General features: G+C 43.4%; 1 protein-coding gene across 6 annotated transcripts in view; it reads left to right on the top strand.

Annotated features, from left to right (window-relative positions):
• Positions 1-17,225, top strand: part of LOC124711622 (zinc finger protein swm) — a 258,270-nt gene that overhangs the window by 228,962 nt on the left and 12,083 nt on the right. For all 6 annotated transcript variants that reach the window (XM_047241789.1, XM_047241792.1, XM_047241793.1 and 3 more), the window contains one exon: positions 4,326-4,464. In XM_047241789.1, coding sequence (XP_047097745.1) covers positions 4,326-4,464 — 139 coding nt within the window. The remainder of the gene's footprint in view (positions 1-4,325; positions 4,465-17,225) is intronic.

A 17,225-nucleotide genomic window follows, 5' to 3' on the forward strand; every position in this document is an offset into this window, starting at 1 on the left:
CAGAATTTACTTTATACACTCTCCTTACACATTCCTATCGGAATCAGAAATAATATTTTTGGTTTTTTAACTGTCAAAATCATTTGAATGTGAAGATAATTATTTTGCATTAAAAGAGACAAGATTCTGTTTAGTTAATGGTATTACAAATAACTGGTTATATAGAAATATAACAAAGTAAGAATGTTGTGCTAAAAAAGCCAAATAACTCGGGAGTAGGAGTGAGTAGTAAGACATCCAGTGGATTCTCACATCATTCACTTTTGAATCATCTCTTATTTCTTTAATCTATGATTAAAATACGACAGAGTTAGCACTTTCGGTAATGACACTAATGTTATTGGAGTTAGTCTTGTTAGAAAATAGCGGCTTAAGAAATTGTAAATAGCAGACAGACAGCAACATAAATTGTAAATGTTCCTTTTTAAAGGATAATTCAGTAGTTCACTACAAAGAGGCTCATTTTTATTTATACAATATGTTAATGAGCAAGGGACACAGTGGTTAAGATACTAGTGGTGTGGTTATTAAGATTTGTGTTTTTCCTGGATCTCTGAGGCACATTCCAGGGTGATTCCTTTGGGAAAAGTACAGACAGTTTCCTTCTTCAATCTGAACTTTAGCTCCATCTCTTAATGATTGAACCTTAAACTTGAATCTTTCCTTTCCTTTGCAGGATATTTGATTCTGTACACGGAGTGGAAAAACTATAGAAAATGGTTAGAGTTCACAAAATGTTCCAAATTCTATGATAGACATATTACTGAAAATAGAAGCTGAAGATCCACATTATTGAGTTTAGCAGATAGCTGAGTACAAAAACTTTTAACCTTCATACCATTCCAGGAAAAACAAATTAATATTGTATCAAATTATGGATCTTTCATCATAACATTTATTTTGCTGTGTCTCAGTTGTCTACACCATCTCTTTATGGTATGCCTTACATTAAATTATACTTTGGCAGTTATGCAGGTTTTGACTGAAACACATTTCCACACGTATTCCCATCTGTTGTTAATGTCTCATTACATACGAGGCTCAGTCAAAGAATAAGCCTCCTTTTTTGTCAGAAATGTAAAACAGAACTATGTGGGTTGAGAACCACAACATTTATGATTAATTTACAACTTTTCAGTATAATCCCCATCCATTACCACAGTTACTGTCCATATTTTAAAGGGGCATGTAGTCCAGTCTGGCAAAACACACAGTCCTGCTTCCGAAGCCATTGACACACTGTCATTTTCATGACCAACCTCATCCTCAAAGTGAATCCCATGATGACCTCCTTTTAGTGGTCTGAACAGATAAAAGTCTGATGGTGGCCACATCAGGGCTGTGTGGGGGACGAGACAAAACTTCGTGACTGGTGTATGATTGTGCATTGTCATGCAAAAGAACATCTGCCATAGCTTTTGTTGGGCACACTCAATGAAGACATACCTTAAGCTGTTTAAGGGTGCTAATATATTGGACAGGATTCATTACACATTCCTGTTCCTGAAAATCAACCTTAATCACTTCCTCTAGATTCCAGAATAATGTAGCCCCAACTTTCCATGCTGATCACACAGTTGTGAACTTTTGTCAGTGATTTTCTGTAACGGTATTCCACTGACTGTGTTTTTGATTCTGGTTCAGAAAAATGAACCCATGTGTTGTATATAGTCACGGTGTATTGCATAAACTCCTCTCCCTCCGTACAGAAGTACTACAAGATTTGGCAGGCAGTTGTTTTTCTTGCCTTTTTATTCTTGTTAGTTAACATTCTTGGTACCCAAGTCGCACAAATCTTTGATAATCCCAGTTCTTGAATAATCGTCATCACACTGCCTTGACTGATGGGTGTAAAGCAACACAAATCATCTGCACTCATTCTGCAATCACCATGAATGATGTCATCTACTTGCTGAATGTTGTTCGGAGTCACTGCACTCACCGGCCCGCCGCTCTCTGTTTCTTCAGCCAGCGGTGTTTGCCCTTTTGCTTTGTTACAGTGATAAACCCATTGTATGAGTGCTCATATCCACTGTTGCGTCACCATACGCATTTTTCGATCTTTCATGAATACAAATGGGTGTTTCACCTTGTGCATTCAAGAATTCTATCACAGAACACTGTCTTATATGAATATTGATGTCAGCCATTTTGTAAGTAACTGCAGTACTGGCATCAGTCGATGCAGAAAGTTACTACTGCACATGATTTGTGGAATACCAATTTTTCTCTTAACAAAGGATGGCTGATCCCATGTTATTATGGGACAAACTGTCCTAATAAAGTAACCCTTTATACAGGGTGTTTCAAAATTAATATATGGGTTTTAAGGCTGTGCAGAATTTATTACACTCAACTTAGAATTATAAATAATACAACAAATAAAAGAGCAGCTCAAACACTTTTGTTTGTATACCTATGTGCAAAGTGAAGAGTGCGGAATGACAAAGAGTGACTAAAGAACTTGTTGAATGAGTGAGTTTCATGCACAGTCCCAAGAAATCAGTTCGGAAGGCTAGTCGTGAATTAGCAGTTCCAGTGACGTCTTTGAGGAGACTTTTAAGAAGACACTTACAACTACTTCCTTATCATTTGCAGTTGTTACAAACTATAAGGCCTAATGATTTATGTGCGAACTTTACAAACGAAACGTTGCTACATGACGAAGAGTTTCTGGACCATGATCATCTACAGTGGTGAATTGACATTTCATATAAGTAGAAATGTGGACACACATAATGATTTCTTGTCCTCCATAGGTGTACAGCCCAGATGAGCACTTACGTACTCCGTAATTTTCGGAATATACCATTGGTTTCTTTTACGAGGGACATTTCATAAATAGTGCACAGGTTGGTATTACTGTGGATTGTTTGATGTAACAGCAATGAAAATTACATCAGGTGTAGTTGGAAGCTTGAGGAAGAAGCATGTAGTTATGGTTTTTCACTGCATGTTCTAACGTAAAATTGGTGAGAGGTAGAAGTGGACCTGTAGGGGGTCTCGATTACTGTGACTGTTTAAGACCAGGCGTCATATACCAAGATTGAAACTATACGCAGCAAAAATCTGACAGAAGTACACAACATGGTAAGTGAAGTTCGTGGTGAGTTTATAGTGGACCGTAGTACCATTTCACATTGAGTTAATTGTTTTTGTGGTGGTCATAAGCAGATACTCTTGGTGAAGATCACAGTGTGACTTGTGAGGAGCTCTTTGGAGCCACAGGAATTCCCTCGACATCAGTATTCCGTATTCTGACAAATGATTTGAAGAAGAAAAAAAACTTCAGCAAGATGTTCAACTCCTGAGGAGAAGCAGAAATACCTGGACAGTGCAGCCTTGCTCAAAAGATTTGAACATGAAGGTCAATGATTGTTGCACTGAATTGTCAGTATCGATGAAACATGGGTTAGAGACTTTGAACCAGAGTGGAAATCACAGTCCAATGAGTGGAGAGCTTCAGATTCTCCACATCCAAAAAAATTTCAATGTGCTCAATCAAAGCTCAAGCAAATCATGACTCTTGTGTCAAGGAATCATCATGACAGGTAGTCCCATGTGGAACAAGTGTCACAACAGTATATTATTGTAACTTCATGCAAAACCTGAGCAGAAAAATGCACAAATCCTGACCTCAGTTGCTCAAGGCTGGGCTGCTCATTCTCATTGGCAATGCTAACCCGCATACCATCAATGTTGTAGCCCAAAAATTGCTTGAATATGGATGGAAAGTGTTGCCGCATCCTCCCTGCGTGAGTCCAATAAACTTTGACTTTTTCCCAAAGTTTTAAAAATCTATACGTTTACATTATTATCTTTCTGTGGAAGAGCTTTCTACCACAATTACCTAAGCCATTGGACAGAACAAAAGAAGTGGTGTCCTGGATGGAATAATAGAGCTACCAAGATGTTGGGATTCAGTCATAGAGAAGACTATACTGAAGGACTGTAAAGAGAGATTGAAAAATAAATAAATGAATATGTAAGTAAAAAAATTAGTGTACGTTATTTATGAAATTTCTCTCATAATTCTCTTTTCAAACTTCCCTTCTTAAGCTCACAATCCATTCGTCTCCCATCCTTGACACATGCCAACACCATACAAGGTGGTGTTGTACTCCTCTGAACAGTACTAACGGAGAACTAGGTGTGCGACCATGTCAGAAAAAGTTATGCCTTCCTTTCCAAGTGTTTACACTGTGCTAAAAGCTCTGTCAGCTTTCAATGCAAATCTCTCTTAATTAGCAACCACATTTTACATTTCTATTATGAAGAAAGAATCCATTCACAGTTGTGTTACCATGATGGAAATCTACTTTCAGATCGGGATCAGTGAGTGGGAGCCTCATGTCGACAGTCCACCTGCACCCTGGGGGCGGCGCCCACCGCCAGGTCGTGCTGGTGGGAGGAGCGGGCAGCGACGGTGGGCTTGATGAACCTCTTGCTGATGACGAGGAGGAGGTGAGTGTAGTTATAAGCAGAAACCTCAGATTTGGAAGAATGTATGGAAAGCTGTAAAAGTATTGTTTCTCCTTCCTTCTGTGGCCTTAACCTCAGCAAAGTAATTTGTAATTGACTAGGATTCAGGATTCCACAGTGCAAAACCAAGGTTAGTGTTTACAGAGGTCTCACTTCTCATGTCACTGGAGGATACTGTTTCTCCTCACTTCCATATCTGATACAGTAATTGAGAATAAAATCCTTGCCCAACTATAACATAAATCATGCACCTACTTGGGTCAATATAATGCAGCTCCATTCTGTCATAAATGTGTGGGAACAGATTGTAAACAGGATAACTGGTGTCCTTGTTTGTTGTTTTTCCTGTTGCATGTAATGGTTCTTCGAGATGTGATTCATTATTCGATATCTGGTGTGCTGGCTCACCACCTTTCTGTGCAACAGACAACACATGGCTTGAATAAACAATAACAACTCTACTGGCACATTTCCAAAGTCTCTGGTTATTCTTTAAAAAATCTTTCTGTATGTCTAAGCCATTTTTCCTATACTTCTAGCTGTGCTGTGGAGCCCACACACTCTCGTGAATCTGAGAATAACAGTGAAAGTAAATTAATGTAGTTTCCAAGTCAATTTTTGACTATAAATTCTTGTGGTTAGCAGATTCTTATACCTAAAAAACGTTCTTAAAAGTATCATTGACTGGTATTCTGCAGATGGTCTGATCCACAATTTTAAAAAGACACAACATATTAAGTTCTGTTCATCTTGGGATACAACACCACTACATGGGGGAAACATTGAAATGCTTAGGTGTTCATATTGATGAGAATTAAAACTGCAAAAAGTACTTTTTTTAACTCCTAAAACAACTTAGTTCAACCATCATTGCAAATTTTGGGGAGAGGCAAATGAGTAAGTTGATATATTTTGCATGTTTTTATTCAGTAATACCATATGGCAGGAGTCAGCAATTGTTTTGGTGTGGGGGGGCCAAATTTTGGAAGAGGTGGTTGTCAGATGACTGCACATTTTAAAATGATTGCAGTCTTTAGTTGATATTATTTTCCATAAAAATTAAAGAACATAAATAAAGTAAAATAGTGGCAGTATGAATAAATATATTTATTGTACTAATTTCATGTCATCTATAGCTGCAACCACATTTAATCTTAAAATCTGCTTGATTAGACAGATGTATCCTATCACCCTTTTCTATAATTTTTTTAAGTAAACAGTGAGATTGCTTATTGAAATTCTCATCACCAACTTGCAGGTTAATGTCTATCAGAGAGTGCCTAGGGGCCTATATTTACTCTTGTTATTCTTAAAGGTAGAAAAGCTTTGCTCACAAATATATGTAGACCCAAATATAGAGAACATAATATTTGTATGGAGTGTAGCCATGTATGGAAGTGAAACATGGATGATAAATAGATGTATCCTCTGCCATGCACTTCTTAGTGGTTTTGCAGAGATGTAGAGGTAACTGTAGAACTTAAATTCCTTCATCAAACTTGTCTTTGGTATCCTTTACTGCTTCCTCTGTGTATAGACTGGGTATGTTGGAGGAACCCTGTCTCACTTTTTCCTGAGTCACTGCTTCCCTCCCACATCCTTCAACTCTTAAAACTGCAATCTAGTTCCTGTACGAGTTGTGCATAGCCTTTTATTCCCTGTATTTCATCCCTGATACCATCAGAATTCCAAAGAGTATATTCCAGCCAGAGCAAGAAAAGTGTGCTTGCCTTCTATTAACTTATCTTCTGAAATGAATTATGGGGTCAGTATTGCTCCAAATTGTCCTACATTTATGTGGAACCCAAACTGATGTTTCTACGATTGGCTTCTACCAGTCATTGCATAGGTGGTTCAAGTTACATCTTATTCTACTTACAATTGGTTATAATAGAGGGAAACATTCCACGTAGGAAAAATATATCTAAAAACAAAGATGTAGTGACTTACCAAATGAAAGTGCTGGCAGGTCAACAGACACACAAACAAACACAAACATACACACAGAATTCAAGCTTTCGCAACAAACTGTTGCCTCATCAGGAAAGAGGGAAGGAGAGGGAAAGACGAAAGGATGTGGGTTTTAAGGGAGAGGGTAAGGAGTCATTCCAATCACGGGAGCGGAAAGACTTACCTTAGGGGGAAAAAAGGACGGGTATACACTCGCGCGCGCACACACACACATATCCATCCACACATATACAGACACAAGCAGACATATTTAAAGACAAAGAGTTTGGGCAGAGATGTCAGTCGAGGCAGAGGCAAAGATGTTGTTGAATGACAGGTGAGGTATGAGTGGCGGGAAGAGAGGATGTATTGAAGAGCAAGTTCCCATCTCCGGAGTTCGGATAGGTTGGTGTTAGTGGGAAGTATCCAGATAACCCGGACGGTGTAACACTGTGCCAAGATGTGCTGGCCGTGCACCAAGGCATGTTTAGCCACAGGGTGATCCTCATTACCAACAAACACTGTCTGCCTGTGTCCATTCATGCGAATTGACAGTTTGTTGCTGGTCATTCCCACATAGAATGCATCACAGTGTAGGCAGGTCAGTTGGTAGATCACGTGGGTGCTTTCACACGTGGCTCTGCCTTTGATCGTGTACACCTTCCGGGTTACAGGACTGGAGTAGGTGGTGGTGGGAGGGTGCATGGGACAGGTTTTACACCGGGGGCGGTTACAAGGGTAGGAACCAGAGGGTAGGGAAGGTGGTTTGGGATTTCATAGGGATGAACTAACAGGTTACGAAGGTTAAGTGGACGGCGGAAAGACACTCTTGGTGGAGTGGGGAGGATTTCATGAAGGATGGATCTCATTTCAGGGCAGGATTTGAGGAAGTCGTATCCCTGCTGGAGAGCCACATTCAGAATCTGATCCAGTACCGGAAAGTATCCTGTCACAAGTGGGGCACTTTTGTGGTTGTTCTGTGGGAGGTTCTGGGTTTGAGAGGATGAGGAAGTGGCTCTGGTTATTTGCTTCGGTACCAGGTCGGGAGGGTAGTTGCGGGATGTGAAAGCTGTTGTCAGGTTGTTGGTGTAATGCTTCAGGGATTCCGGACTGGAGCAGATTCGTTTGCCACGAAGACCTAGGCTGTAGGGAAGGGACTGTTTGATGTGGAATGGGTGGCAGCTGTCATAATGGAGGTACTGTTGCTTGTTGGTGGGTTTGATGTGGACGGACGTGTGAAGCTGGCCATTGGACAGGTGGAGGTCAACATCAAGGAAAGTGGCATGGGATTTGGCGTAGGACCAGGTGAATCTGATGGAACCAAAGAAGTTGAGGTTGGAGAGGAAATTCTGGAGTTCTTCTTCACTGTGAGTCCAGATCATGAAGATGAAGATGTCATCAATAAATCTGTACCAAACTTTGGGTTGGCAGGCCTGGGTAACCAAGAAGGCTTCCTCTAAGCGACCCATGAATAGGTTGGCGTACGAAGGGGCCATCCTGGTACCCATGGCTGTTCCCTTTAATTGCTGGTATGTCTGGCCTTCGAAAGTGAAGAAGTTGTGGGTCAGGATGAAGCTGGCTAAGGTAATGAGGAAAGAGGTCTTAGGTAGGGTGGCAGGTGATCGGCGTGAAAGGAAGTGCTCCATCGCAGCGAGGCCCTGGACGTGCGGGATATTTGTGTATAAGGAAGTGGCATCAATGGTTACAAGGATGGTTTCTGGGGGTAACGGATTGGGTAAGGATTCCAGGCGTTCGAGAAAGTGGTTGGTGTCTTTGATGAAGGATGGGAGACTGCACGTAATGGGTTGAAGGCGTTGATCTACGTAGGCAGAGATACGTTCTGTGGGGGCTTGGTAACCAGCTACAATGGGGCGGCCGGGATGATTGGGTTTGTGAATTTTAGGAAGAAGGTAGAAGGTAGGGGTGCGGGGTGTCGGTGGGGTCAGGAGGTGGATGGAGTCAGGTGAAAGGTTTTGTATGGGGCCTAAGGTTCTGAGCATTCCTTGAAGCTCCGCCTGGACTTCAGGAATGGGATTACCTTGGCAAACTTTGTATGTGATGTTGTCTGAAAGCTGACGCAGTCCCTCAGCCACATACTCCCGACGATCAAGTACCACGGTCGAGGAACCCTTGTCCGCCGGAAGAATGACGATGGACCGGTCAGCCTTCAGATCACGGATAGCCTGGGCTTCAGCAGTGGTGATGTTGGGAGTAGGATTAAGGTTCTTTAAGAAGGATTGAGAGGCAAGGCTGGAAGTCAGAAATTCCTGGAAGGTTTGGAGAGGGTGATTTTGACGAAGAGGAGGTGGGTCCCGCTGTGACGGAGGACGGAACTGTTCCAGGCAGGGTTCAATTTGGATAGTGTCTTGGGGAGTTGGATCATTAGGGGTAGGATTAGGATCATTTTTCTTCGTGGCAAAGTGATACTTCCAGCAGAGAGTACGAGTGTAGGACCGTAAATCTTTGACGAGGGCTGTTTGGTTGAATCTGGGAGTGGGGCTGAAGGTGAGGCCTTTGGATAGGACAGAGGTTTCGGATTGGGAGAGAGGTTTGGAGGAAAGGTTGACTACTGAATTAGGGTGTTGTGGTGCCAGATTGTGTTGATTGGAATTTTGAGGTTTTGGAGGGAGTGGAGCTGGAAGTGGGAGACTGAGTAGATGGGAGAGACTGGGTTTGTGTGCAATGAGAGGTGGTTGAGGTTTGCTGGAAAAATTTTGAAGGGTGAGTGAGTTGCCTTTCCGGAGGTGGGAAACCAGGAGATTGGATTGTTTTTTGAGGTGAAGGGTGGCATGTTGTTCTAATTTGCGGTTGGCCTGTAGGAGGATGCTCTGAATGGCCGGTGTGGATGTGGGAGAGGAAAGATTGAGGACTTTTATTAAGGATAGGAGTTGACGGGTGTGTTCATTGGCTGAGTTGATGTGTAGGTGAAGGATTAGGTGGGTGAGGGCAATGGATTGTTCAGTTTGGAACTGGTATAGGGACTGATGGAAAGAAGGGTTGCAGCCAGAGATGGGAACTTTAAGTGTGAGGCCTTTGGGGGTTATGCCAAATGTCAGACAAGCCTGAGAAAATAAAATATGCGAGCGTAATCTGGCTAGGGTGAAGGCATGTTTGCGGAGGGAATGTAAATAAAACTTAATGGGGTCGTTGTGGGGGTGTTGTGAGGGTGACATGGTATTAGAAGGTGGAAAGTGTAACATGAGGTTGAAATGAAAATGAAAGATAAAAATATATGGGGAGAGATAAGGGTGAACTAGAAAGTAACTGGAGATCTGGTGTCAAAAAAGACGAAAAAGTGATGGTTAAGTTGATCCTGTGGTGAACTTGGGTTGGTAGACAGCGATGTGCATGAAGGTTAGGTGGTTGTGTTGCCGCTAAAACATGTAAAAGGACGGAGAAATTCGAGAAAATTTCGAAAAAACGTGTCAGTGTATTAAAAGGAGTGGTGTTGTGGTGAAAGATTACGAAAATGGGGTTAACAATAGTCTGACGAAGAAATAATGACGTTAAAACCTGTGGGGAGCGGCTAAAAATGATCAGTGATGTGCGAAAAACGGAAGTGGAAATAAAATGAAAGTAATTAGAACTAGCCGAAATGGTTGTTTAATCCGTGAAAGCAGCTGTTATTGAACTAGAAACGGTTAGCAGCGGTAGTGTTGAAAGCGGAAAATAAAAATTTTTTTGGTTATGGTTTGGAAGTGGGTTACGTATTATTTGGTATATATAGGCGGGATAAAATTGTATTATGGTAAAAAGGGGAAGGTGAATACAAAGTGAGACTACTGGTAAAAACAGAAAGAGAAAATAAGACGACAGGAAAGATTTCGAAATGCAACAGCGACAATAATAAACGTAATTGTTGGGTTCAAATTAATGATATGGTTATAATAGAGGGAAACATTCCACGTAGGAAAAATATATCTAAAAACAAAGATGTAGTGACTTACCAAATGAAAGTGCTGGCAGGTCGACAGACACACAAACAAACACAAACATACACACAAAATTCAAGCTTTCGCAACAAACTGTTGCCTCATCAGGAAAGAGGGAAGGAGAGGGAAAGACGAAAGGATGTGGGTTTTAAGGGAGAGGGTAAGGAGTCATTCCAATCCCGGGAGCGGAAAGACTTACCTTAGGGGGAAAAAAGGACGGGTATACACTCGCACACACACACATATCCATCCACACATATACAGACACAAGCAGACATATTTAAAGACAAAGTGTTTGGGCAGAGATGTCGTCAGTCGAGGCGGAAGTGCAGAGGCAAAGATGTTGTTGAATGACGTGTGAGGTATGAGTGGCGGCAACTTGAAATTAGCGGAGATTGAGGCCTGGTGGGTAACGGAAAGAGAGGATATATTGAAGAGCAAGTTCCCATCTCCGGAGTTCGGATTGGTTGGTGTTGGTGGGAAGTATCCAGATAACCCGGACGGTGTAACACTGTACCAAGATGTGCTGGCCGTGCACCAAGGCATGTTTAGCCACAGGGTGATCCTCATTACCAACAAACACTGTCTGCCTGTGTCCATTCATGCCTTCAGCCTTCAGATCACGGATAGCCTGAGCTTCAGCAGTGGTGATGTTGGGAGTAGGATTAAGGTTTTTTAAGAAGGATTGAGAGGCAAGGCTGGAAGTCAGAAATTCCTCGTAACCTGTTAGTTCATCCCTATGAAGTCCCCAAACCACCTTCCCTACCCTCTGGCTCCTACCCTTGTAACCGCTCCCGGTGTAAAACCTGTCCCATGCACCCTCCCACCACCACCTACTCCAGTCCTGTAACCCGGAAGGTGTACACGATCAAAGGCAGAGCCACGTGTGAAAGCACCCACGTGAGCTACCAACTGACCTGCCTACACTGTGATGCATTCTATGTGGGAATGACCAGCAACAAACTGTCCATTCGCATGAATGGACACAGGCAGACAGTGTTTGTTGGTAATGAGGATCACCCTGTGGCTAAACATGCCTTGGTGCACGGCCAGCACATCTTGGCACAGTGTTACACCGTCCGGGTTATCTGGATACTTCCCACTAACACCAACCTATCCGAACTCCGGAGATGGGAACTTGCTCTTCAATACATCCTCTCTTCCCGTTATCCACCAGGCCTCAATCTCCGCTAATTTTAAGTTGCCGCCACTCATACCTCACCTGTCATTCAACAACATCTTTGCCTCTGCCTCGACTGACATCTCTGCCCAAACTCTTTGTCTTTAAATATGTCTGCTTGTGTCTGTATATGTGTGGAAGGATATGTGTGTGTGCGCGAGTGTATACCCGTCCTTTTTTCCCCCTAAGGTAAGTCTTTCCGCTCCCGGGATTGGAATGACTCCTTACCCTCTCCCTTAAAACCCACATCCTTTCGTCTTTCCCTCTCCTTCCCTCTTTCCTGATGAGGCAACAGTTTGTTGCGAAAGCTTGAATTTTGTGTGTATGTTTGTGTTTGTTTGTGTGTCTGTCGACCTGCCAGCACTTTCATTTGGTAAGTCACTACATCTTTGTTTTTAGATAAACTTACAATTGGATAGATGAAAAATCTAGTCACCAAGCGGCGGCAGAACATACACGTAAAAGACTTTTGTGATTGGCTCTGAAAGCTTGCCAATCACAACAGTCTTCTATGTGTGTGTTCAGCCGCTGCTTAGTGAGTAGATTTTTTACCTATCCAATTAAGTAATTTTATCAGTAATAGATTGTTTTCATTGTTTCATTAAACATACAGTTTAATAACAGTCATGCTTGTCAGTAGCTGCCCATTCAGTATTGGGATTATTATATTTCTCAAAACTTGAGAAAGGTGTCACCTGTCTTGTGTATCCAGTTCGGACGTTTTTGTCACAGTCAGTCCTCCTGAGGATCTTAATGATTCTGGGGGAATGTTTCCATGAAATTCTCACTTGTTGTATACCACATAATGTTACAAATATGTACCAGCATTTTCACCACTGTTGCAAATGATGTTTGTAATGCTGTTGGGGCAATGCAACTTCCATCTTTTGCCTGCTTATTCTATCCGCTTCAACAAAATGCCAAACACCCAAGCAGAAGTCTCAGTACTTTCCGAAGGTCTCTCCTTTAGCCCTAAACCTAAGTTCAGCCATGCCAAACTTGTAAAGGACATTCTTTCCTTTACTCTTTCCCTACAGTGGAAATATTTGTCACACACCACACTGACAATAGCCAACCAAAACGCCATATCGAATCTTGTTTAAAAGTGTCCAGCCTCCCTCCGACTGTGATTCTCCACTCTTTCCACCCAGTCATCCTTTGGTAACTGTTCAGGAACTCCTCACTTCTAACCTAGTCTCACCTGCCTTTCCAAAAACCCTCCCTGGTGGGTATTCTCACTACCGTCGAACAAACGGCTATCCGTATCCTGAAAACCAATCCAGACACTACCATCATTCTTGCAGACAAAGGTTCCACCACATGAATCATAGTGACTGTGTGGCTGAGGGTCTCCACCAACTTTCCAACATCTTTGGAGAAAAACATTACCACCACGATCCCATCCCAGAAGATCAACATGCTCTCCAGCAACTCCTCAAGCCCTTAGATACATCCCAAAACTGACACCTGAATCAATCTCCCTCCTCACATCAGCCCCATGCACTCTTACCTTTTACCAACTACATAAACCCAAGCCCTCAGGTCTTCCTATTGGTTGTCCTATTGGGGCTGTGTACAATGCTCCCACAGAACAAACCTCTGGCTTTGTTGACCAACCCCTCCAAACTATTGTCCATAACCTTCCATTCTAGATTCAAGACACCACTCACTTCCTTCACCGCCTTTCCACAGTTCTCGTCCTGTTACCACCAGACTTCTTATTGGTCACCAAGGATGGGACATCCTTATACTCCAACATCTACATCTACATCTATACTCCGCAAGCCACCCAACGGTGTGTGGCGGAGGGCAGTTTACGTGCCACTGTCATTACCTCCCTTTCCTGTTCCAGTCGCGTATGGTTCGCAGGAAGAACGACTGTCTGAAAGCCTCCGTGCATGCTCTAATCTCTCTAATTTTACATTCGTGATCTCCTCGGGAGGTATAAGTAGAGGGAAGCAATATAATCGATACCTCATCCAGAAACGCACCCTCTCGAAACCTGGACAGCAAGCTACACCGCGATGCAGAGTGCCTCTCTTGCAGAGTCTGCCACTTGAGTTTCCTAAACATCTCCGTAACGCTATCACGCTTGCCAAACAACCCTGTGACGAAACGCGCCGCTCTTCTTTGGATCTTCTCTATCTCCTCTGTCAACCCGATCTGGTACGGATTCCACACTGTTGAGCAATACTCAAGTATAGGTCGAACGAGTGTTTTGTAAGCCACCTCCTTTGTTGATGGATTACATTTTCTAAGGACTCTTCCAATGAATCTCAACCTGGTACCCGCCTTACCAACAATTAATTTTAAATGATCATTCCACTTCAAATCGTTCCGCACGCATACTCCCAGATATTTTACAGAAGTAACTGCTACCAGTGTTTGTTCCGCTATCATATAACCATACAATAAAGGATCCTTCTTTCTATGTAATCGCAATACATTACATTTGTCTATGTTAAGGGACAGTTGCCACTCCCTGCACCAAGTGCCTATCCGCTGCAGATCTTCCTGCATTTCGCTACAATTTTCTAATGCTGCAACTTCTCTGTATACTACAGCATCATCCGCGAAAAGCCGCATGGAACTTCCGACACTATCTACTAGGTCATTTATATATATTGTGAAAAGCAATGATTCCATAACACTCCCCTGTGGCACGCCAGAGGTTACTTTAACGTCTGTAGACGTCTCTCCATTGATAACAACATGCTGTGTTCTGTTTGCTAAAAACTCTTCAATCCAGCCACACAGCTGGTCTGATATTCCGTAGGCTCTTACTTTGTTTATCAGGCGACAGTGCGGAACTGTATCGAAGGCCTTCTGGAAGTCAAGGAAAATAGCATCTACCTGGTAGCCTGTATCTAATATTTTCTGGGTCTCATGAACAAATAAAGCGAGTTGGGTCTCACACGATCGCTGTTTTCCGGAATCCATGTTGATTCCTACATAGTAGATTCTGGGTTTCCAAAAACAACATGATACTCGAGCAAAAAACATGTTCTAAAATTCTACAACAGATTGACGTCAGAGATATAGGTCTATAGTTTTGCACATCTGCTCGACGACCATTCTTGAAGACTGGGACTACCTGCGCTCTTTTCCAATCATTTGGAACCTTCCGTTCCTCTAGAGACTTGCAGTACACGGCTGTTAGAAGGGGGGGCAAGTTCTTTCGCGTACTCTGTGTAGAATCGAATTGGTATCCTGTCAGGTCCAGTGGACTTTCCTCTGAGTGATTCCAGCTGCTTTTCTATTCCTTGGACACTTATTTCGATGTCAGCCATTTTTTTTCGTTTGTGCGAGGATTTAGAGAAGGAACTGCAGTGCGGTTTTCCTCTGTGAAACAGCTTTGGAAAAAGGTGTTAATATTTCAGCTTTACACGTGTCATCCTCTGTTTCAATGCCATCATCATCCCGGAGTGTCTGGATATGCTGTTTCGAGCCACTTACTGATTTAACGTAAGACCAGAACTTCCTAGGATTTTCCGTCAAGTCGGTACATAGAATTTTACTTTCAAATTCACTGAACACTTCATGCATAGCCCTCCTTACGCTAACTTTGACATCATTTAGCTTCTGTTTGTCTGAGAGGTTTTGGCTGCATTTAAACTTGCAGTGAAGCTCTCTTTGCTTTCGCAGTAGTTTCCTAACTTCGTTGTTGTACCACGGTGGGTTTTTCCCGTCCCTCACAGTTTTACTCGGCATGTACCTGTCTAAAACGCATTTTACGATTGCCTTGAACTTTTTCGATAAACACTCAACATTGTCAGTGCCGGAGCAGAAATTTTTGTTTTGATCTGTTAGGTAGTCTGAAATCTGCCTTCTATTACTCTTGCTAAACAGATAAACCTTCCTCTCTTTTTTTTATATTCCTATTTACTTTCATATTCAGGGATGCTGCAACGACCTTATGATCACTGATTCCCTCTTCTGCGCTTACAGAGTCGAAAAGTTCCGGTCTGTTTGTTATCAGTAGGTCCAAGATGTTATCTCCACGAGTCGGTTCTCTGTTTAATTGCTCGAGGTAATTTTTGGATTGTGCACTGAGTATAATGTCACTCGATGCTCTGTCCCTACCACCCGTCCTAAACATCTGAGTGTCCCAGTCTATATCTGGTAAATTGAAATCTCCACCTAAGACTATAACATGCTGAGAAAATTTATGTGAAATGTATTCCAAATTTTCTCTCAGTTGTTCTGCCACTAATGCTGCTGAGTCGGGAGGTCGGTAAAAGGAGCCAATTATTAACCTAGCTCGATTGTTGAGTGTAACCTCCACCCATAATAATTAACAGGAACTATCCACTTCTACTTCACTACAGGATAAACTACTACTAACAGCGACGAACACTCCACCACCGGTTGCATGCAATCTATCCTTTCTAAACACCGTCTGTACCTTTGTAAAAATTTCGGCAGAATTTATCTCTGGCTTCAGCTTTCTGTACCTATAACGATTTCAGCTTCGGTGCTTTCTATCAGCGCTTGAAGTTCCGGTACTTTACCAACGCAGCTTCGACAGTTTACAATTACAATACCGATTGCTGCTTGGTCCCCGCATGACCTGACTTTGCCCCGCACCCGTTGAGGCTGTTGCCCTTTCTGTACTTGCCCAAGGCCATCTACCCTAAAAAACCGCCCAGCCCACGCAACACAACCCCTGCTACCCGTGTAGCCGCTTGTTGCGTGTAGTGGACTCCTGACCTACCCAGCGGAACCCGAAACCCCACCACCCTATGGCGCAAGTCAAGGAATCTGCAGCCCTCACGGTCGCAGAACCGTCTCAGCCTCTGATTCAGACCCTCCACTCGGCTCTGTACCAAAGGTCCGCAGTCAGTCCTGTCGACGATGCTGCAGATGGTGAGCTCTGCTTTCATCCCACTAGCGAGACTGGCAGTCTTCACCAAATCAGATAGCCGCCAGAAGCCAGAGAGGATTTCCTCGGATCCATAGCGACACACATCATTGGTGCCGACATGAGCGACCACCTGCAGATGGGTGCAACCTGTACCCTTCATGGCATCCGGAAGGACCCTTTCCACATCTGGAATGACTCCCCCCGGTATGCACACGGAGTGCACATTGGTTTTCTTCCCCTCTCTTGCTGCCATTTCCCTAAGGGGCCCCCATTACGCGCCTGACATTGGAGCTCCCAACTACCAGTAAGCCCACCCTCTGCGACCGCCCGGATCTTGCAGACTGAGGGGCAACCTCTGGAACAGGACAAGCAGCTGTGTCCGGCCGAAGATCAGTATCAGCCGGAGGCAGAGCCTGAAACCGGTTCATCAGACAAACTGGAGAGGCCTTCCGTTCAGCCCTCCGGAATGTCTTTCGCCCCCTGCCACACCTCGAGACGACCTCCCACTCTACCACGGATGAGGGGTCGGCCTCAATGTGGGCAGCCACAGCCGTAGTCTGATCGGGGAATGCATGGGACGAGCTGGCCGTCCCCGACAAACCCCCATCCGGACCCCCACAGTGATGCCCATTGGCAACAGCCTCAAGCTGTGTGACCGAAGCCAACACTGCCTGAAGCTGGGAGCGAAGGGATGCCAACTCAGCCTGCATCCGAACACAGCAGTTGCAGTCCCTATCCATGCTAAAAACTGTTGTGCAAAGAACATCTGAACTAATCTACAGAGAGCGCAAACAAATCGACACAAAATTTATTAAAA

Source organism: Schistocerca piceifrons, chromosome 8 (genome assembly GCF_021461385.2).
Source record: "Schistocerca piceifrons isolate TAMUIC-IGC-003096 chromosome 8, iqSchPice1.1, whole genome shotgun sequence".
In the NCBI taxonomy this organism is placed as follows: domain Eukaryota; kingdom Metazoa; phylum Arthropoda; class Insecta; order Orthoptera; family Acrididae; genus Schistocerca; species Schistocerca piceifrons.